The sequence below is a fragment of the Culex quinquefasciatus genome, chromosome 3 (genome assembly GCF_015732765.1).
Source record: "Culex quinquefasciatus strain JHB chromosome 3, VPISU_Cqui_1.0_pri_paternal, whole genome shotgun sequence".
NCBI classification, from domain to species: Eukaryota; Metazoa; Arthropoda; class Insecta; order Diptera; family Culicidae; genus Culex; species Culex quinquefasciatus.
Window position 1 is genome coordinate 82,416,903 of NC_051863.1, and position 20,487 is coordinate 82,437,389.

Consider the following 20,487-nt stretch of genomic DNA (forward strand, 5'->3'; position numbering starts at 1 on the left):
AGAGCCGAGATATTTGAGTTTTAGTGAGAAAAAAGTGCCAATTTTCAAATCTTTCTCAGAATTCAGAAGCAAGGCCTGCTAATTACACGATGTCGCAAAGGTCAGGGAATGCTTTCTTATAATAATTTTTGCAATACCGTCGTGAAACTACTTACTTTTCCTGTCATTCTTGACCTACGAAACAGCCTACTTTTCTGTACCAAAAATAACAGAATCGAATAGTAACCCTTTTCAAAACAAATGCTGAAAAGTTCTACTTTTCAGCACTGAAATGGATGCTGAAAAGTTGAACTTTTCAGCACTTGTTAGGAAAAGTTATACTTTTCAACATTTTTTGATTTGAACGATTCATTGACTCAATGCATGGACATTTGTCCTATAATTCTGTCCAAAGGGTGTTTTTCGGAATTGCAAAAAACGTTGTATGGAACTCGTTGCAAAACTTGATTTTTCATCACTCGTCGTATTTATCTAACTCGGTGAACCTCGTTAGATAAATGTACGACTCGTGCTGAAAAAATCCTCTTTTTGCAACTTGTTGCATAAACTACTATTTGGCCGCTGAATCCGAATCTGAAATCAAATTTCGTGTAAACAGTGATGTTTCGGAGCTACACCCTTTTGGAATGTTATTTGCGTGTTTATATCGCTGCAATTTAAATTGCTTGCAAGTTCGGTCATACTTTTCTCGGTTTTCGTTCCACTTTGAATGACATTTTACTCACAGAGCTGTTTAATATTTTGATTATCTTAAGCAATTCGAAAAATCGCAAATTGTTATTTGGCGGGGGCTTAGGGACTACCCATAAACCACGTGGACACAGAATTACTGGTTTTGCACCTGTTTACACCAGACAAGTGAGCATGCTGAAACTTAAATTCAGTACTGTGTACTCAGAAAGGGAAAATACCACCAGATTTAGGATGCGAGAGGATGATTGAACCAACAATCTTTCAAGTATGAGCTGAAAATGTTGTCTCGAAAAAAACACTTGCTCTTCATATTTTGAATGAATCACGAACAAGATAAGTATATTGTTTACAAGTCGCGCTTAGGCCTAAGATATCATAATAATGTTGTATTTAGACTACACCGTTGAGTATAGGATTATGCTGAGCAAATGAGAATCACCATTAGATGCAGAAGCAGGAAGTGCCCTTGCGTTGTTACAAGTCGATGGCACCTCAAAAGTGTGTTTTGTTTGCCAATGTTTGCAATACAATATCCTTGTCGTCTGAGTCTGAGGGATTAAGGCCGTGTTGGGAAGCTATTTCGTGCTAATTTTAGCCGACAAAGAACGATTTCCCACTCATCTCATCGATTGTGTCGTGTGTCTTGGCATGTCCGCCCCCCCTCTTTTCTCCGAGGTACGACAACGACCTACCACGGACGGATGGTGGTGTGTCATCCGCGATGATGGTCCCTACAATCCGGATAGGTTGTCTTTTGGCTTCGCAAAGAAGTGAATTGCAGTGCGAGCAAAGAACAGACAAAATAAGTTCATCGCCGCTGCTGCTGCTGTTCGAGAAAGGGGAAAAAAGTACAAAAATAATAAGACCTCTTTCTTTACCTTCATGGCGACTCATTATTTTTCACTTCGAGGCCGCGCGTACACACACCGACAGGCGCAACGCACACTTGGATGGGCTGCTTGTGCTTCTTCTTCTTCTTCGTCGTCGTCGTCGTGCTGCTACTTCTCCTCGTATGTCACTTGGGCCAAAAAATCTATGTCCTTCCTGTTGACCCGGACCTCGGTCCCTTCCGGTTCGATAGTCTGTTAGCTTCCAGCGGCTGTCAACACGCACCAGCTGCTGCTGCTCCGGTCACCGGGCTCGGGAAATGATGTCGCGTGTTGTGGCCACACTGCACTGTAACTTTTCCACAATTTTTCCGAAATGTAAAGGAAAATCCGAGCTGCTGTTCTCACAAACACGACCGTAGTAGGCGCGCGACAAACGCGCTCACACACTCACACATACACACCCACCGACGGGTGGCAATCACATAATCGCGTTTTGCAAAATTTTTCCTCCCTTTGTCGCGCAACTTTAACCACAAAAATCGACACTTGCGAACCCGCGGCAGGCACCCTTCGTTGCCCCAAACGGTGCACCGGAAATTGTTCCTTCGTTCGAAGCTGCTTTCGTGCGCGAAATAAGTCCGTAACGCCGAAAACGGGACCAGGAATATGCAAGGAAAAAAGCTACCAACTTGCACGATGACGAGAAGACATTCCACACGGAACCAATCTGCGCTAACATTTTGAAAGGGCGTGCGGGAGGTTGGGGTGCTTAATTTTTATTGTTTAAAATTGAGTTTCGTGAGGTTTTTCTGGGTTTATTTTATGAATTAAGTGTGATGGATTATGTTTTGTTGCATTGGTGGTTAAAAATAATGCAATAAATGAAAATTAGGAAATTTTAAACAGAACAATTTGTCGCCTCTTTCAAATGTTACCGCACAATGATGGTGGTGTTGTCTTGTCGGACAAGGCCAGTGATGGCAGCTAGCGCAAACGTCAAACTGCTGTCAGATGTGAACCCCAGTTGCAAAAATACGTCGGAGTTTGGCAAACGTGGGCCGACTGTCCCTTTACACGTTGAACGAAAGTTGCTCGAATTCGTCGACGCACCACCCGTTAAGCGTGCATAATCAAAATAAACGTTGCGCGCAAAACATGATTCAACGGATGTTGCAGTAGATTCTCAGGATGGGCATTAAGGATTTGTGGAACCTGTTGACACCGTACTGCGAAAAGAAGCCCCTGTTTGAGCTCAACAGAAAGGTGGTTGCGATCGATCTGTCCGGATGGGTGTGCGAAAGTTTGAACGTCGTTGATTATTTCGTACATCCCCGGTTTTATCTGAGGTAAAATTTGCATTGCAATATACTTATCGAACGATTCAATTAATTGCCTTTTTCACAGAAATTTGTTCTTCCGGACATGCTACCTACTGACCACGGGAATTGTCCCCGTATTTGTTCTGGAAGGGGCTGCTCCGCCGTTAAAGTACGGAGTAATTATTCAACGGAACCAGATTCAGTTCCGCGGTGCTCGTCCGAAAAAGGCAGCAGATTGTGACAAGGAGGCGACTGGTGGCGGCAAGCGGAAGCAAGACGAACCCGGCAAGCGAGCTCCGGAGCAGAAAAGGAACCGATTTCATCATGTGCTCAAGCAGTGCGAGGAGCTGCTCAGTTCGATGGGACTGGTTTGCGTGCAAGCCCCGGGGGAAGCAGAAGCGCTCTGCGCACATTTGAATCGAGAGAATCTGGTGCACGGAATAATTAGCCAAGATTCGGACTGCTTTGCGTACGGCGGCGTTCGGGTTTACCGGAATTTCTGCGCTTCGCAAAACGGCGGTTCGGTGGAAATTTATGACTTGGAAAACATTCGCAGGGTCATGGATTTGGGCCAGGAGAAGATTGTGGTCATGGGCATTTTGTCCGGGTGTGATTACAGTCCGGCTGGGGTTCCGGGCGTGGGTAGGGAGCTGGTCCACCGGCTGATCCGAAGCTATCCGAGCTGGGAGATTTTGGACCGAATCAGAGCGTGGAGAAAAACGGCCGATCGGTTGACGGAGCTTGAAATAAAGGCAGAGGACAAAAACGTGTGCGCCGATTGTGGCCACGGTGGGAAAACGTTTGTGCATCGACGATCTGGTTGTGCGGATTGCCGAACAAAAGTCGGTTGCGACGAGTCGAGGTGGAAAAATCAACGCGCGAACATTAAGGCGGAGCTGGACATCAAACGGAAAGCGCTGCAAGACCCGGAGTTTCCGTCGGAGGCCATTATTGACGAGTTTATGGTTCGTCCGTACGAACTTCCAACGTTGGATCTGACCTGGAGGCAGCCGAACTTTGTTAAATTTATTGTAAGGTTTGCTTGAATTTTTAAAAAAGAATCCTGTTAAACATTTTTGCCTTTATTTTGCAGCGCAGTATGGCCGCTCTGCTGCAGTGGAACGAGATCTACTGCTTCCAAAAGCTGTTGCCCCTCTTCACGAGATGGCAAATCGTAACATTGAGCCACTGTCCGTCGAAAAGGCTGTCCATCGCACTGGAACCGAGCTACATCAAGAAAAAACGCAGCCCAAAAGGTGTGGCCAGTTACGAGATTGTCTGGAAGGACAACGCGTCGATCTTTGCCGGTCTCGTGCCGGATGAACAGATCCAGGAGTTTATGGCGGAAGCGGGCAACTCGCTCGAGACGCTGTGGAGCACGATCGAGCCGCAGCAGCTGGTCGAGTCCGCCTATTCGGAACTGGTGGAAGCATTTCTAGCTTCTAAGGCGAAACCGGCGAAAAAGAAAGCAAAAAAGACCCACCCGGAAGGAGGTGCCAGGAAAAAGACGACCAAAGACCCGAAGCAAAAGAGGTTGGAAGAGTTTTTGAACGTGATTAGTAGCGATGCGACCGAGGCAGCTGAAGAGGACCCGCAGGAAAGTGGCAAGAAACTGGAAATTCTGTACGATTTGTCCACTTCGATTGCCGGCTTGAATCTCTCCGTTGCACCAGGTTCGCCGAAGCATGATGAGACCATCAACATGTCCGCCATTCTGGACCGTTTGGCCATGGAAACCACGTGCGATTCGGACGGCTTCAATCTTTCGGCCATCGTTGATCGCGTGTGCGATCCAAACTACGGACGGTCACCTCCCAAAGCAAACCTCGCCGAAAGAGCTTCCCCAATCGCACTGAATTACGACTGCGAACTCAACGATGACGACGACGACGATCCAACAATCGAGAGAAGATTGCTTCTGAAGCAGGACGTGCTGGGGATTACGACCGAGCCGGAGAACCAATCCCTGCTGAACGCTTCCTTGCGTCCGCGGAAGCGCAAGAGTTTCTTCTTCGAGCCCATCGATGTTCCGCCGCCGGAACTGCAGGATCTTTGCCACAACGATATGGACATGTTCGAGTGCTCGACGATGCTCAAGGACCGGATCGTGGTTCCGCCCTCGGAGGACGCCAATCAAACCGTGACATACGATATTGATTTTTAAACAACCGTTTATTAAACTCTACCATTACTTTTCCAATCACACATCCTACTTGGGATCATGCGGCAACTTGAACCCGACCATGTCGGCCGTTTCGCGGATGCTCCGCTCCCCTCGACCGCTGTACGCCGCGTTCAGTTCCTTCAGCTTGCGGACACTCTCGAGATAGCAGAGGTACGTGTTTGCCGCGAACTGCATCTCCTCTTTGGCGCGGCAGTGCTGCTGCTCCGTTGTTTCAAACTTCCTGAACTGCGCCGTGATGTACTTGGCCGCAAGGGAATCGTTCGCGTTCGCCTCCGACGAGATGTGCTTGAGTTCAGTCAGCAATTTTCGCAGCGTTTTTGAGGCCATTTTTGCTCAAGGTGGAGACTTTTGGTTTTGGTTATTAGTTCAAGATCTTCCACCGTGTAATTCGGTTCTGTTGCTTCCCAAAACGATGAACCTTTGCTTTGCAACAAAGTCGTGTTGAAATAGTGGAAAGAAGTGTCGTTGAAGATGTCCGTGTACTTGAAATTGTTTTCGATTGGGACCTCAACGGTGTTCTTCGCTATTTGCAGTATGTAATGTGCGTTGTTCTGTAGAAATCGCTCAGGACTGTTGGTAATAATTTGCTCAAAACTATTACAAATCAAATAAATTCGTCCCAACTTATCCAAGTTCCAATTTTTCCACAGCAAATTGTTACTGATTTGTTTGGGGCAATGTGGCAAATAAAACAACGTATTTTGCTTTGCTGCGTACTTTCCCTCAAGATTCTCCTCCAGAACAATTCCGTCCAGCTGGCGGAGGATTTCCTTTTCTCGACTGGTGAAAACGGGATCAAAGTATTGCACTTTTTCTAATGCCAAACGCCGTTGCAAACAACGCACAAACGCCAATTGATAGCGAGATATGTTACACTCTGCCAATTTGCCAAGCCCAAGACAGACGATTTCCCGGATGTGGGCTTGCTTCAGCACCGGAAGTATCTTCTCGATGGCCCCGGTGAAAAATGATGATTCTTGTAGGTCGCACTCGGCTTCGGCGATTCGCCTAAAAACAGGAACAAACTTTTAAGACCTTTCACAATGTTATTCCCCCAAATTTACGTAATGACAGACGGATTAAAATTTTAAAGTTTTTCTCCGCGTCCACGCTGCCCAGAGGCGCCTACCTGATTAATTTGTCAGAATCAAATTCCACTTCCGCTGATGCTCTTTCTTCGGTGCCCACAGGTTCCGATTTCGAGTGCACTTTCCGCTCGGACGCCTTCTGTCCTCGCCGCTTTCCTTTTGCGCGACAAACCGAAATAAATCCGTCGGCAGATGAGGGTGATGGTTCGGTGTTTGACATGTTTACATGCTGCACGCTTGCGCGGAACTGGCCAACTTGGCTCGAATTGTTGTAAGTTTGTTTTAAAGTGTTATTTGAAGTACTTTTTCTCGAAATTGACTAGAGTTGAACAAACGTGTAAAACTAAACTTCAAACGCGACGCCAACAATTGAAAAAGCGCTATGTAAATACATTTTTGATTTTTTTTTCTTCTCGTAAGGCCAGTATGCAGCTCCAAAGGCTCCAATTTTTTGGGGCTTTTCTTCATCTTCTCTGGCTTGCATGCGCAGCCGCCACTGCCCATAGAGTTATCTACGTGCGCATGTATTGCGTATACGTACACGAAAAAGATTGAGGTTAAATTTTGTACCAGCCAGTAATTCGTCGTCATCGTAATCCCCATGGAACGTTACCAGCCTGGTGCAAACACTACCCAGCGAATTACGAATCGTCCGTGCACATTGGTGCAGCACGAGCTTGCAGAGCTGAAAATGTCAGGGGTCCTGACGCGAAAATCGGCGACGCATACACGATTTTTTCAGATCCATTCACTGAACCGCAAAACCGTGACATAAACAAACCCGACTCAGTCGTGAGTGCCCTAGCTAACTGAGCAGCTGCAATGCGAGGCAGTAGTCGACCAACGCTCATTCGACGTTGCACGCACACACATAAAGAAACAAGTTTTTACACAAAAAGTTTGTGTTTATGCGTGGAAATGTAATTTTGAATATAAGTGTAGTGAATGAGTGCGGCAGAGAGAAGAGAGAGAGAGAGAATAAAACGAGAGAGTACGTGTAGGAAATGAGAGAGAGATTAGCCGAGAGAGGATTTGATGTTGTATGCGTGAATGAGCGAAAAAATAAATCAGTCGTGTGTTTTGTTTGAGCGTGAACAGACGTGTTTTGTATTCATCCGAAATCTTGGCAAAGTCTCGGGAAAATAAAGGTGAAAGTCACGACAATGGCGCAGTGCTCCCGCCGCGATTTTATACAAAAAAAAAGGAAAAGTTTTATGAGTGCGTTTTATTTCGAGTGATTTTGTGTTTCTGTTGCTGTGGTTCTTGGCTACTGTGATGGCGTCGGCGTCCTGGCTGCTGTGTAGTGACAGGCAAGATGGCGTCAGCGTCCCTTGTCGGTTGTAAAAAAAATAAGTTCTTTTTGCCGTTACCGGCTGCTAGTGATCCTGAACAGGTTTGTAAATGTTTTTATCGGCAGCTAATCGTGTTAAAGGAAGAAAAAAAAACAAACAAGACGCCATCATTTTTAGTTTCCTTTTCCCTGTTAAGGTAAGACAGTAGAATGTTTGGTCGATGTAGGACCGACTCGTGTGACGATCTCCATATAATGAATGCTATACTGTCGGACTGATGTTGGGCTGATGTCAGACGTAATTATATAGTTTTTGTAGAACCACCACAGAATGGAAAGGTTAAGTTGAAAATTTATTCGTTGAATTTTGTTGTTTAATCAATAATAAGAGGTGGATGTGTGATTTTTTTAGGAGAATTTCGTTCTATTCAGAGATGTTTTTATGTCATGGTACATATATACTGTGTCCTGGCTTTGGAAGTTTAAGTTGTTTTTGAATAAGAAAAAAATGTATAAGGTTTATAACTTTGAAAGAAATTGCACAAACTGGTTTATGATAATATTTGATTGTATACTCTTAATATAAAATTGTCTTTGGAAAATTTAGAGTAGTTTTGAAGACCTTTTGCTTAATACGTTTTGAAAGGCGCTTAACAGTTGAACGAGTTGTTTTTGATATAGAGTAATGTTCAAATGAAACAAAAAAAAGGAATCGAGTGCAGTAGAAAAAGAAAATGCTGATTGATTTAAATGAGAGGATGAAGCGTGATTGTTTAATTGTTAAAGCCTTGAAAGGGTGAAGCGTGATTGTTGGAGTTTTGGAGCTTGAGTCCCTGAGAGGGTAGAGCGTGCTTAATGGATTTTTGAGCTTGAGTCCCCTGAGAGGGTAGAGCGTAGTTATTGCAGTTTTGAAGCTTGAGTCCCCTGCGAGGGTAGAGCGTGATTGTTGGAGTTTTGGAGCTTGAGTCCCCGTGAAGGTAGAGCGAGATTGATGGATTTTGAGCTTGAGTCCCCTGAGAGGGTAGAGCGTGCTTGATGGATTTTAAGCTTGAATCCCTACGGGGTAGAGCTTAATTGTTGGAATTTTAGAGCTTGAGTCCCCTGTGAGGGTAGAGCATGATTGATGGATTTTTTGAGCTTGAGTCCCCTACGAGGGTAGAGCTTGATTGTTGGAATTTTAGAGCTTGAGTCCCCTGTGAGGGAAGAGCGTGTAGTGATTGTTGGAACATTGAGCTTGGGTCCTATGAGAGGGTAGAGCTTGAAAGAAGTATATTTGAGCTTGAGTTCCCTGAGAGGGTAGAGCGTGCTTGATGGATTTTTGAGCTTGAGTTCCCTGAGAGGGTAGAGCGTAGTTGTTGCAGTTTTGAAGCTTGAGTCCCCTGCGTGGGTAGAGCGTGATTGTTGGAGTTTTGGAGCTTGAGTCCCTTGTGAGGGTAGAGCATGATTGATGGATTTTTGAGTTTGAGTCCCCTACGAGGGTAGAGCGTAGTTGTTGCAGTTTTGGAGCTTGAGTCCCTTGCGAGGGTAGAGCGTGATTGTTGGAGTTTTGGAGCTTGAGTCCCCTGTGAGGGTAGAGCGTGATTGATGGATTTTTGAGCTTGAGTCCCCTGAGAGGGTAGAGCGTGCTTGATGGATTTTTTGAACTTGAGTCCCCTGAGAGAGTAGAGCGTAGTTGTTGCAGTTTTGAAGCTTGAGTCCCCTGATAAGGAAAAGCGTGATTGTTGGAATTTTGAGCTTGAGTCCCCTGCGAGGGTAGAGCGTGATTGTTGGAGTTTTGGAGCTTGAGTCCCTTGTGAGGGTAGAGCATGATTGATGGATTTTTGAGTTTGAGTCCCCTACGAGGGTAGAGCGTAGTTGTTGCAGTTTTGGAGCTTGAGTCCCTTGCGAGGGTAGAGCGTGATTGTTGGAGTTTTGGAGCTTGAGTCCCCTGTGAGGGTAGAGCATGATTGTTGGAGTTTTGGAGCTTGAGTCCCCCGTGAGGGTAGAGCGTGATTGATGGATTTTTGAGCTTGAGTCCCCTGAGAGGGTAGAGCGTGCTTGATGGATTTTTGAACTTGAGTCCCCTGAGAGGGTAGAGCGTAGTTGTTGCAGTTTTGAAGCTTGAGTCCCCTGATAAGGAAAAGCGTGAATGTTGGATCTTTTAGAGCGTAGTTGTTGCAGTTTTGAAGCTTGAGTCCCCTGAGAGGGTAGAGCGTGATTGATGGATTTTTGGAGCTTGAGTTCCATGTGAGGGTAGAGCGTGATTGTTGGAATTTTGGGCTTGATTCCCCTGAGATGGGAAAGCGTGATTGTTGGAATTTTGAGCTTGAGTCCCCTGCGAGGGTAGAGCGTGATTGTTGGAGTTTTGGAGCGCCTCCTTAGAGGGTAGAGCGTGATTGATGGAGTTTTGAGCTTGAGGTCCCCTGAGAGGGTACATCGTGATTGTTGGAATTTTGAGCTTGAGTCCCTTGAGAGGATAGAGCGTGATTGTTGGAGTATTGAACTGGAGTCCCTTGGGAGGGTAAGGCGTGATTGTTGATGTTTTGGAGCTTGAGTTCCCTGCGAGGGCAGAGCGAAATACGGTTCTAAAGCCCTATATAAATTGTTGTTTTTTCGCTGGATCAACTATGGTCCCCTTGGAACGAGCTGTCAAGTAGGACCTTATCTGTCAAGAAGGACCGCGAAGGTAATATTTCAAAATTGATTTAAAAATCAATTTTAAATCTTTTGCGGTCGTAAAAAGGGTCAAAAAATCAAAATCAAACCATCCACATTAACGACCCCCGGGTCTTTTGTGGTCTCTATTGCAAGTTTCTGCTCGAACCTAGGAGTCCGAAGCCTTAATTGGGAGAGCACCCAAACCTCTTTCTACTCCAAGGAACCTTCCACCCCAGTGTTTGAACTGACGACCTTCGGATTGCGAGTCCAACCGCCGCCAGCGATTCCACCGGAGTAGGTTTGGTTTGGTGTGTTGTTTGTACTTATGGCATGGAGACGTCTCCTACACCTGGAATGACTTAACGGCCTAAAAACCAAGGCCGGGACCGACATTTTACTTCCTCATCCGATGGAAGGTCGTAAAAAGGGTCATTGTACCCAGAAAAATATGCTTTATCGTTGTGAACAGTAATAACACAAATTGAGCTTGAGCTTGAGTTTGAGTCCCTTAAGAGGGTGGAAACTGAAACTTTGAGCTTGTATACCTTCGAGAGGATAAAGCGTGTTAGAGGTTTTTAGGTTGAGTCAAGGAGAGGGAAGAGCGTGATGGAACTTTGAGCTTGTGTCAATTTGAAAGGGAAGAGCATGATGCTTGGAGTTTTGCCCTTGAGTCCCCTGAGAGGGTAGAGCGTGAATGCTGGAGTTTAAAGCTCTCAGTGAAAATTTAAGAGACGACAGACGAATAACCTTTAGATCTTAAAATTCAAAAGCGAAAAAAAAAGAAAACTTTGAACATAGATTGTTTTTGGATTTCAGTCTTTAAGAAGTGAATATTTAAGAGACGACAGGCTCTAAACCTTGAGACCTTAAATTTGGGCCAACGAATGAGATTATAGGTAATTTAGAAAAAAAAACTTTGACCATATTTTTTTCTGATCTCGGTTATGAATAAAATATGGATAGGATCAATTGTTTGAAGTTGTAACAGAATTTTAGATTCTCATTCGTTCTGAAGTGACTATTTAGGCAACGATAGGTTCGTAACCAACAGGACTTTAATTTGACTTCATGATTGAATCTCAGGGAAGATGTATTAGAATATAAATATTATCAATTGATTGGAAAGTTATTTAGAAAATTTTGTAATTGACACTATCCTTTTTTTCGAGGTGATTTTATCTCATCGTGTGTGGAATAAGTGTAAGTACTCATTTAATGATGTGAATTTACAGTTGTACGAGCAAAAAAAAAAAAACAATTGGCAGAATTTCCAGATGTAAAATTATCATGTTTTTTACAGTGAGATTCCAATTTCTGGTATATTTTATCAATTAATTACACGAGGGCTGTAGAAGCTGTCGTTTTCTTTTTATTTCTTTAATTACAGGTATTCATGCTGACGTTTGGGCCTGTACGTGTTAGGATCAAGGAGACTGAAGAAGCATCTGCTGAAGCTGGATTTTGCGATGCGTAGTGTTTCAAGATATCACAGATCACCAAGCAGAGCATTGGATGGTTGCTGAATATGTGTTTATGAGAAATCCACTGATTATAAGCTTTCCTATACAAAAAATAGAATAGCAAATTAAAAATTAAGAGTAGGGAAGGACGAGGATGTAGTGAATGAGTGCGGCAGAGAGAAGAGAGAGAGAGAGAATAAAACGAGAGAGTACGTGTAGGAAATGAGAGAGAGATTAGCCGAGAGAGGATTTGATGTTGTATGCGTGAATGAGCGAAAAAATAAATCAGTCGTGTGTTTTGTTTGAGCGTGAACAGACGTGTTTTGTATTCATCCGAAATCTTGGCAAAGTCTCGGGAAAATAAAGGTGAAAGTCACGACAATAAGTTATGGTTGATTTAAGTGTTTTGCACAGTCTAAAACCATTCAATTGTTTAAAAATAGTCAAAATAGTGTTTAGAGAGGATTTTACGAGTCAGTCATACGACACGAATTGAATAAGTGTAGCTTATTTTTTCACGTCTCTCATTCTTCAGCAGCCGACCGGCACGAGTCAGGCGGCAGTGGTTGAACGGACACAGTAGGCTTACAGTCAGATGCTAGCAGTGAACTGACATTTTGGTTTGCTTCATGTGTACGCTGGGTTGGAAACATTTTGCAGGCCTGCGAGCTTGTCCATCTGGTTCATCCGGAAATTTGCCACCGTCACAATGGGACCATTCATTCATCACCACACCAACATCCAAGCAATCCAGCTCGATGCTTTTGAGATAAGGGGCATGTTGCAGCATGCTGGCCAATCTGGTCACGGATATTATGCAATTATCCAGACTGATCTCCACGAGCTTTTCGCCAAGCGATGACCACCACGGATCGACGGCCACGATGCGTGCCCGGCAGAGTTTCACAGCTTCAAATGCCGGTGGCAAACTGCTCGGTTCATAGTCCCGATCCAGCATGATGTTCCGTGGAAACTTGATGCAGAACTTCCGGCTCAGGACGGTACTCCCATCGACAACGGCCTTCCATCGGTGGCACGTGCGACGAACCTGCGCCAACTGACAATAGTTCAAGTTCCGGAATATCATTTCCAACAACTCGCGTCTGCCGGATTCCGACAAAGTTGGTGGATCACCCGCTGCAGCGCGATCCTCGACATCGGAAGTTCTCGCTGGCACGGATCGCTGAACCACAGCAAGTAGGAAAGCTGGTCCACCGACAGGTTCCGAACCCCGGCGCACTCCGGATGGAACCGCTTACGGCACGGCCCGGTACAGGTGACAACGACTGCCGATATGATTGGCCGGCCACAGGTTCCGCCGCAGGATAAGCGGTCCATCGTTGTTGTTGGGCGTCGGTTCCCGGGAGCATGTTGACAGCTTCCATACAAACTGAGCGTACCCCTTTTTGTGGTCCCAGTGGGCCTAAGATGGCGGCCTTCGATTTTATCTAGCCAAACATTTGAAAATGGCAAATAGTTTTTGCCTTATTTCGGTTTAAAACGGCAAAATGAGCATTCTCGAATCCTAGGATACGCGCAACTCACGAAAACTGTCATGTTAGGGGCTGGTCGGTTCCGATTTAGCAGATTAGAGTTATCTACGTGCGCATGTATTGCGTGTACGTACACGAAAAGAAAATATTGAGGTTAAATTTTGTACCCACCAGCAAAACAAATGGGGTGCTAGTGTGCGCGAGCTCGGGCTTAGATAACTCTTTTAGCTGCAGCCATGGCTTTCGCCTCGTCGCGTTCTTTTGGCGCTGCAAACTGAAATGAATCTTTTGGCGGGAGTTCCGCGGTCTTTGACATATGGTACACTCTTGATAATAATTGTTCGATTTGGGATAAAGCTGTACGTTTTTTTGAAGTATTAGTCTTTTCGATTTGTTGAACTTTTAACGAACGTGTAAGCAAACAACAACAACAACAGTTCGGCTGTCAGCTTTTGAGCTGAGGTGGTGTCGTTGGTGCATAATAAAAAATAAGAATAATTCTTAAAAGATTACGGATTGTGAAATTTGCAAAACAGCATTTTAAAATGCAAGAATCTTACCCGGTCGTGGGAAAGGTCCCTACCCACATTCTAACGTGGGGCAAATGGATCGAGGAATCGCTCAATGACCAAAAAGAAATCGTCATTTGCATCACCGGTAATCCGGGTTTGCCGGGGTTCTATACCCAGTTTCTCTCTACAATACACGAATGCCTCAACAAGGAGCTTCCTGTGTGGGTTATCGGTGAGGTCAATCTTGGAATCTTGGGGAGATAAGAACTGATTGATTGCTTTTTTTTAGGTCACGCTGGTCACGACGAGGAACAGGATGGACCGTACAAGAAGCGGCTTCCCCCGCTGGAGGGAAATGAATCGCTGTACAGCTTGGCAGGTCAGCTGCAGCATAAGGTTGACTTTATCCGGAAGTACGTTCCGTCCGATGTGAAGATACATCTGATTGGCCATTCGATTGGGGCTTACCTCGCTTTGGAGCTGCTCAAGATTCCGGACATAAGCGATCGCGTCCAGCATTGTTACATGCTGTTTCCGACAATCGAGCGAATGGTCAACACCAAGAACGGGTTCATTCTGACCAGGATCGTTAAACCGTTCTACTTTTTGGTTCAGTGGTTCTACCACTGTTTTGCCCTGCTGCCGACCGTAGTCAAGGTTTGGATCATCTACGCTTATTTTGTTGTTTCAAGGACGCCGAAACATTTCCTGGGAACTGGCCTCAAGTACACCAACCCGGCCGTTGTCCACAAGGTATGGACGATGGCGTTGGACGAAATGGAAAAGGTGCGCGAGCTGGACGTGGAAAATATCAAAGCGAACAAGCATCGGCTTAAGTTTTACTACGGAACTACGGATGGCTGGGTGCCGGTCAAGTTTTACCGAGATCTCATGGAAGCGGTGCCGGACGTGGACGCCGAGCTTTGCACGCGCAAGTACGAGCACGCTTTTGTGCTGGCATCGGCCAGTCAGATGGGATTTATGGTCGGCGAATGGATACTCAAGTACAGGGTGTAAGAAGTGCACGCGTTACATCACATTAATAGTTTGCATGCTGACATCACATTGATTTCCTAATATGTATTGGGAAGGTTTAACAAATACCAGTGAAAATAAATTTGATATTCTTGTCGAGAGTGTTGTTTAAAAACTATTATTGATAGATTTAATTTTCGGTGAATATAACAAAGTATTTCGGGCTTTCTCTTAATTGCATCAAGGAGAAACAAACATCATTTCAAGCAATTTATTTGTAACATATATTTTGAAGAATCATACTAAATTATAATAAGCAAAATTAGAATCTCCCATCTCAATAAACTGGCCCATCGTCCAGGTTATCGTCTTCCTCGTTGTATGCCTCCCCGTTATCAAAGTAATTATTCCCGTAATCATTCTCGTCGTCCATCTCCTCGTCGACCACTTCCTCCTCCAGCTCTTCGTCCTTTTCCTCGTCGGAGTCGCTCGGCTTTTCTTTTTTAACATCGACATCGTCCGCGAACGACTCCTTCTGCTCCAGCGCACTCAACTTGGCGTTAATGTCCACCACCTTCGGTCGTTTAGCCCCTCCCTTGGCGCCGGATTTGGTCCGCTTGAACGTCGGCTTCAGCTCTGCCGGCATCATGGCCCAGATAAAGTCCCCTTCCTGTTTCCGCTTGGGATCGTTCTCGATCACGTTCTGGAATGGATAAGTGTTTCGTGATGTATACACAGATTTAAACACGTTAACGAATCTTACAATAACTTTGTCCGAGTAACGTTCCACCGGTCCTTTGGTACTCTTGACGGTCGTGTAATAGGCCGATTCCCGCAGGTACGAGATAAAGTCCTCCTTCCACAGAATTTTGTAATCTCTGTCGGGATTCGACTGCAAAAATAATAAAAATACAAAATATGGCGCCACTCCTAACAAATTTAACACAAACCTCCAGCGGAACCGGCTTGGACTGCAGGATTGGGTAGAGCGGTGGCGGGGCGGCCGCCGAAACGGCCTGCATCTCGTTCCGCGTCACGCCCATCGACTGCAGCTGGTCCTGGGTGAGGGTTCCGGTGGATTTTCCGCGACCGCGACCAGCCATTTTCGGAGGGGAGACTTAACTTTTTTTAATCAAAAAATTAAAATTAGAAAGCACCGCACACGATTTCACTTGAAATTTGCCATGAAAGCGTGTAAACAGCAAGTTTCGTTTTAAGCCTTTTGGGAAGTAAACATTACACGCTTAAGATTTTTGTTGGAATCTAGCCAAAATTGTGTTGAAGCCCCTTTGAGTTTTTTTTTTTCTGGCAACACTGCACCAACAGCTGTCAGTTTCTGCGAAGGAAAACAAAAATATCGGGCGTCCTTTGGGTTTTCGGGTAAATTCCGCGTATAAACGGTTCCAAAAGGGCATCATGAACGATCATTCGAAGCTTGTGGCGTCGGAGGTGAAAACCGAAAAGCTGGATGACCGCGCTGGGGGTGATCGGGAGGCCACGCGACAGGACTCGATCGAGCGGATTCTGCAGCGTAAACATCGAGTCTTTCTGCTGCCCCGGAACCAGAAGTTGACCAAACTGTCGATGTATTCGGCCTGCCAGGGACCGGATTGTCGGTGCACTGGGTGGAAGACCCCCGAGGAGAACCGGCACAAGGACGTGGAGGTGGACTACTGTCCGGACTTTCAGGAAGAGTGCCGCAACCCGAACTGCAAGCATCCGCTGGAGATGCACATTTCGCATCTGGGCGAGGTCAACGACGACCAGACGAATGAGCTGCTCGGGGCCATCGTTGACGTGGAGAATTTGTACATGAGTATGCTGAGGGAGACGGACACGGACACCAAGAAGGTGTACGCGTACCTGTTTCGGGTAGGTGGATTGCAAATTTCCTTGGAAGTTCAAGATTTCAGTGACTCAAATCTCATTCCGACAAGAAACTTCCAACAAACAACCCCACCACATCTAATGCTCCCGGCATTCCTTGGCATTGCTTTCTAACAACAAAAAAAAAAAAAAAATAAGAACGAAAATTCAAAGGATATCGATGCTACTAAGAGTTCAGTATCTCCGTACAGAAAAAAAACCTTTAACCTTGTGGAAAATATTAGATTTAGAAAGAGAAGTCAATGACTCGGTAGAACTAAAAGTGTGAGAATAAAGATGAAATTCAAAGGATGATTAATGAAAAAAAGTGGGAGAAAAGCAAGAGCTTTTTATTCCTTAAATAAAAACTTCTAGTTTTTATAAAATATGAGAATCAGGAATAATAGAAGCAAACTGATGTGGGGCAAATAACATAATTTTCAAGAATTGGTGGACGCAGAACATTGTGGCTGTCATCATCGACCATTGAACAAAGTTGCTGCTCCTGTAGATTGTTCGACTGACAGAAAAATCAAACTGGCGCAAAGTTTTGCGTCCACCACTGCGTCTAATTAGATATGAATTCCAGCAAGTTTAGTACAAACAAGCACAGAGGCATCGAATTAACAAACTAACTTCTTCTGCAGCTCCTGAGGCAATGCATCCTAACGAGATCACAAGCCGTGATCCGTGGTCCGTTGGGAGATCCTCCCTTCGAGCATCCGTCGATCTCGAAGGCTGTCACGAACTTTGTACTGCACAAGTACAGCCACCTCAGCCAAGGCGAGCTGGAAACCATGACCGAGGTGGCCAAAACGTTCCTGCACTGTTTGAACCACTGGAATTTCGAGGCCCCAAGTGCGCGTAAGGACTTGAACCACGAAGATGCTTCAAACTACAAGATCAACTACACGCGCTGGCTCGTATTTTGTCACGTTCCGGCATTTTGCAGCTCGCTGCGCCACTTTGAAACGTCGATTGTGTTTGGTCGCACGCTGTTGAAGGCCGTCTATCAGTACGTCTATCAACAGCTGTTGACCAAATGCAAAACCGAGAAGGACCGGATGCCGCCGGAGAAGCGCAACATGCTGTCGCAGTTGCCAAAGTTCCTGGAAGCGCTCAAGCACGAAGTCGTCAACGAGGACTCGCAAATCTGGGATCCCAACTTTAAGCCAACCGCCTCGTTGATGCTCCAGAAAACCAAACGCCAACACGAGGCAGCCAGTTCTTCGAGCGCGAAAAAATCCAACGATCCCAAACGCTACAAGCGCGATTCCGACTGCGAAGATCTGCCGGATGATGTGGTTGTAAAGGCGCTGAAGCGAATCAACGACTCCAACTACACGAGCCGAGCCGAGGTTGTCTTTCCTCCGAACGCCCCGAGAGACGAGGCGGCCAAAGCTGAGGAGAATCGACGAGAAATCGAATTCCACGTGGTTGGAAATTCTCTTACAAAACCCGTTACGAAGGAATCGATGCTGTGGCTGCTGGGTCTTCACAGCGTGTTTGCCCACCAGCTGCCCGGAATGCCACGGGAGTACATCTCGCAGCTGGTATTCGATCCGTAAGCTAATATCGTCGGATAATCTCCTTTTTTTTTCAAATTAACAGATCTTCCATTTCTTCCCCACCAGAAAACACAAAACACTCGCGCTAATCAAGGACGGCCGCCCGATCGGGGGGCATCTGCTTCCGGACGTTCGCCTCGCAAGGCTTCACCGAGATTGTGTTCTGCGCGGTAACGAGCAGCGAACAGGTCAAGGGCTACGGAACCCATCTGATGAACCATCTGAAGGATTACAGCACGCAGCGAGGCATCAAGCATTTCCTGACGTACGCGGACGAGTTTGCCATCGGGTACTTTAAGAAGCAGGGCTTCTCGAAGGACATTAAGGTGTCGCGGCACGTGTACGCAGGTTTGTGGATACTTTGTAACCTCTCTGAAAGGATACTTCAACAGATTTTGCTTCATCAGGCTATATCAAAGAATACGAGGGAGCCACTCTCATGCACTGTGAGCTACATCCGAGTTTGATTTACACGCAGTTTAGTTCCGTTATCCGAAAACAGAAGGAAATTGTCAAGGAATTAATCGCGCAGCGACAGCAAGAGGTGCAGAAGGTTCATCCGGGGTTGTCCTGCTTCAAAGAAGGGGTGAGTAATTAATTTAACCTTTATTCTCTACAAATCATAATGACCCGACCACATCCCACCTCCTCAGTTGCGTAGCATTCCCATCGAGTCCATTCCGGGGCTGCGCGAGGTCGGCTGGCGGCCGCAGTACCGAGCCCAACGCGCGGCCCGCCCTCTCGAAGAGTCCGCCGATCCGGACAAGCTGGCCAACTCGCTGAACGTCGTGCTGCAGTCGGTACGGCAGCACTCGGCCGCGTGGCCCTTCCTAAAGCCGGTCAACCCGACCGAGGTGCCCGATTACTACGACCACATCAAGTATCCGATGGACTTGAAAACGATGGGGGATCGACTCAAGAACAAGTAAGTGTCGCTACAGTGCTCGAGTTCACTTGTCTTACGCAAGCACGATTCACCATTTCCAGATATTATGTGGCGCGCCGGCTGTTCATGGCAGACATGGCTCGTATTTTTACCAACTGTCGATTGTATAACTCTCCTGAAACCGAATACTACCGGTAAGCTTTCCCGTTGTTTTCCTCCTTTTCCTCCCATTCATTCGTTCGTAATTCGATAACGTTCCTTTTTTTGCTTTGTCAGCTGCGCCAACACCCTCGAGCGGTACTTCCAGACAAAGATGAAGGAAATTGGTCTGTGGGACAAATGATGTTCGCCCACGAAGCCAGAGTTGGAGAATGAATCTGACCCCGAGGATGATGACGACGACGACGACGACGAAGACTGCGTGAAGGTGACTCCGAAGGCAGGATACGGCATGAAAACCAAGGCCATTTCTACGCAAAGTTCTGTCGTAGATTTGATCAGGGCCGAGGTAAAGCCGGCGGAGGGAGGAGTAGGAACGTTGTAAATAGTTGCTTTAATTAATCGTTCTACATTTTAGTAAATGATATTTAACTCATGATTATTGTGAAATACAAATCTACATTATTCGTTAACAAATCAATGTGAGTAAAATAATTATAAAATCTACAAAACCTTAAACATTGTAATTTGTAATACCAATATCAAGATAGTAAAAATAAACCGTATGAAATGCTATAACTACGAGAGATCTTTTTATGAAAATTATGATGAAAAAAAAAAAAAAACATTGCGGGATTCCAACTCGAAATTAGGTGCCCGAAGGCTTGAAATGGTGAGACGATCCAAATCTCTTTTTGTACCTAAGCTCCCGCCCACCCCGGGACTCGTACTGATGACCTTTGGATTGTGAGGCCGGTTCAGAATGGTCCGCCTAAGTAAAATGCATCGAAAACCTTATACAAACATACACATTAATGAACTCAATGTGGTAGGCTTCTGCTTTGGAAAAAACAAAAAAATATTTAAAACTATGTTTGATGCACTTTCAAAAATTGTTTTCTACTAGGGGTTGGACAGAGTCGATGGTTTTATTATTCGTCAATCTATTGACGGCGGTTTTGATATTTTCGTCAATAGATCAACGAATAGTTGAGCTAGCGTTCCCACCCAGTATTATTAATCTCGGTCCAATTTGACATCTTATAAACAATAACATGTACTTGTCTGAGTCGTGCATTTCATTTTCAAAAAAGTTTGCGCAAAACGGAGTTTAACACAGACACTGGGACACGGATATCCGGAATCTACAAAACCTTCGTATGACCCTTCTGCCTGAGCCGCCCGACGAAAAAAACAGAATCAAATGAAGTGGACGAGGATTTGGTAAAAGCATCCGGAACGGTCCACACTCCACAATCATGCTATTTGAGTTGTGTGGTGCCCTAAGACGTTAACGGCACGGAAGCTCAACAACGAAGCCAACAACTTCTTTCAGAATTGTGGAACCGTCTTCAGCACGCCGGTCGCACAGCACTACATACACATAAAGATTGCTCACAATCTTTGGAAGCTCATCTTTCCCAAGTCAACCAGGGAAGTTCATCCATGACGACTTCCGGCGTGCCTACGGCTTACGATGTTATGGCTATGGCGAGATTATGGCATTGTTAACGTTCTTGCTAGG

The 20,487-nt window shown here is 45.6% G+C and overlaps 7 protein-coding genes across 7 annotated transcripts in view; 3 read left to right on the plus strand and 4 right to left on the minus strand.

The window, feature by feature from the left end:
* Nucleotides 1-2,259, minus strand: part of LOC6038945 (E3 ubiquitin-protein ligase KCMF1) — a 30,832-nt gene extending 28,573 nt beyond the window's left edge. The window contains exon 1 of the mRNA XM_038264874.1: nucleotides 1,572-2,259. Coding sequence (XP_038120802.1) covers nucleotides 1,572-1,587 — 16 coding nt within the window. The 5' untranslated portion in view covers nucleotides 1,588-2,259. The remainder of the gene's footprint in view (nucleotides 1-1,571) is intronic.
* Nucleotides 2,260-2,405: 146 nt separating this feature from the next.
* Nucleotides 2,406-5,049, plus strand: LOC6038944 (flap endonuclease GEN). The gene is made up of 3 exons (XM_001848584.2): nucleotides 2,406-2,869; nucleotides 2,928-3,873; nucleotides 3,936-5,049. The coding sequence occupies exons 1-3, from the start codon at nucleotides 2,712-2,714 to the stop codon at nucleotides 5,004-5,006; spliced, it is 2,175 nt and encodes a 724-aa protein (XP_001848636.2). The 5' UTR covers nucleotides 2,406-2,711; the 3' UTR covers nucleotides 5,007-5,049.
* LOC119770287 (protein FMC1 homolog) lies at nucleotides 4,996-5,382 on the minus strand. Its single transcript, XM_038264887.1, has one exon. The coding sequence runs from the start codon at nucleotides 5,352-5,354 to the stop codon at nucleotides 5,052-5,054; it is 303 nt and encodes a 100-aa protein (XP_038120815.1). The 5' UTR covers nucleotides 5,355-5,382; the 3' UTR covers nucleotides 4,996-5,051.
* LOC6038941 (SRR1-like protein) lies at nucleotides 5,295-6,350 on the minus strand. The gene is made up of 2 exons (XM_038264882.1): nucleotides 6,157-6,350; nucleotides 5,295-6,035 (listed from the first exon to the last, which is right to left on the minus strand). The coding sequence occupies exons 1-2, from the start codon at nucleotides 6,333-6,335 to the stop codon at nucleotides 5,324-5,326; spliced, it is 891 nt and encodes a 296-aa protein (XP_038120810.1). The 5' UTR covers nucleotides 6,336-6,350; the 3' UTR covers nucleotides 5,295-5,323.
* A 7,068-nt stretch (nucleotides 6,351-13,418) lies between these two features.
* Nucleotides 13,419-14,693, plus strand: LOC6038940 (lipid droplet-associated hydrolase). Its single transcript, XM_001848582.2, has 2 exons — nucleotides 13,419-13,740; nucleotides 13,798-14,693. Exons 1-2 carry the CDS (start codon nucleotides 13,542-13,544, stop codon nucleotides 14,523-14,525), a joined length of 927 nt encoding a protein of 308 aa, XP_001848634.1. The 5' UTR covers nucleotides 13,419-13,541; the 3' UTR covers nucleotides 14,526-14,693.
* A 47-nt stretch (nucleotides 14,694-14,740) lies between these two features.
* Nucleotides 14,741-15,900, minus strand: LOC6038938 (DNA-directed RNA polymerase III subunit RPC7-like). Its single transcript, XM_001848581.2, has 3 exons — nucleotides 15,434-15,900; nucleotides 15,247-15,375; nucleotides 14,741-15,186 (listed from the first exon to the last, which is right to left on the minus strand). The coding sequence occupies exons 1-3, from the start codon at nucleotides 15,584-15,586 to the stop codon at nucleotides 14,821-14,823; spliced, it is 648 nt and encodes a 215-aa protein (XP_001848633.1). The 5' UTR covers nucleotides 15,587-15,900; the 3' UTR covers nucleotides 14,741-14,820.
* Nucleotides 15,900-19,544, plus strand: LOC6038943 (histone acetyltransferase KAT2A). Its single transcript, XM_038264872.1, is given in 8 exon segments — nucleotides 15,900-16,355; nucleotides 16,997-17,913; nucleotides 17,984-18,026; nucleotides 18,028-18,265; nucleotides 18,325-18,503; nucleotides 18,571-18,842; nucleotides 18,905-18,997; nucleotides 19,080-19,544. Coding segments are annotated over 8 exon segments (2,265 nt in total). The 3' UTR covers nucleotides 19,147-19,544.
* The last annotated feature ends 943 nt before the right edge of the window (nucleotides 19,545-20,487 follow it).

Excerpts from the sequence above, each read along its gene's own strand:
- LOC6038940 (XM_001848582.2), top strand. The coding sequence starts at position 13,542 with ATGCAAGAATCTTACCCGGTCGTGGGAAAGGTCCCTACCCACATTCTA. Across the intron at positions 13,741-13,797 it reads GCTTCCTGTGTGGGTTATCG|GTCACGCTGGTCACGACGAG; the intron begins GTGAGGTCAATC and ends GCTTTTTTTTAG.
- LOC6038938 (XM_001848581.2), bottom strand. The coding sequence starts at position 15,586 with ATGGCTGGTCGCGGTCGCGGAAAATCCACCGGAACCCTCACCCAGGAC. Across the intron at positions 15,376-15,433 it reads CCAAGCCGGTTCCGCTGGAG|TCGAATCCCGACAGAGATTA; the intron begins GTTTGTGTTAAA and ends TTATTTTTGCAG. Across the intron at positions 15,187-15,246 it reads GTTACTCGGACAAAGTTATT|AACGTGATCGAGAACGATCC; the intron begins GTAAGATTCGTT and ends TATCCATTCCAG.
- LOC6038941 (XM_038264882.1), bottom strand. The coding sequence starts at position 6,335 with ATGTCAAACACCGAACCATCACCCTCATCTGCCGACGGATTTATTTCG. Across the intron at positions 6,036-6,156 it reads GATTCTGACAAATTAATCAG|GCGAATCGCCGAAGCCGAGT; the intron begins GTAGGCGCCTCT and ends TCCTGTTTTTAG.
- LOC6038944 (XM_001848584.2), top strand. The coding sequence starts at position 2,712 with ATGGGCATTAAGGATTTGTGGAACCTGTTGACACCGTACTGCGAAAAG. Across the intron at positions 2,870-2,927 it reads CATCCCCGGTTTTATCTGAG|AAATTTGTTCTTCCGGACAT; the intron begins GTAAAATTTGCA and ends CCTTTTTCACAG. Across the intron at positions 3,874-3,935 it reads CGAACTTTGTTAAATTTATT|CGCAGTATGGCCGCTCTGCT; the intron begins GTAAGGTTTGCT and ends TTTATTTTGCAG.
- LOC119770287 (XM_038264887.1), bottom strand. The coding sequence starts at position 5,354 with ATGGCCTCAAAAACGCTGCGAAAATTGCTGACTGAACTCAAGCACATC.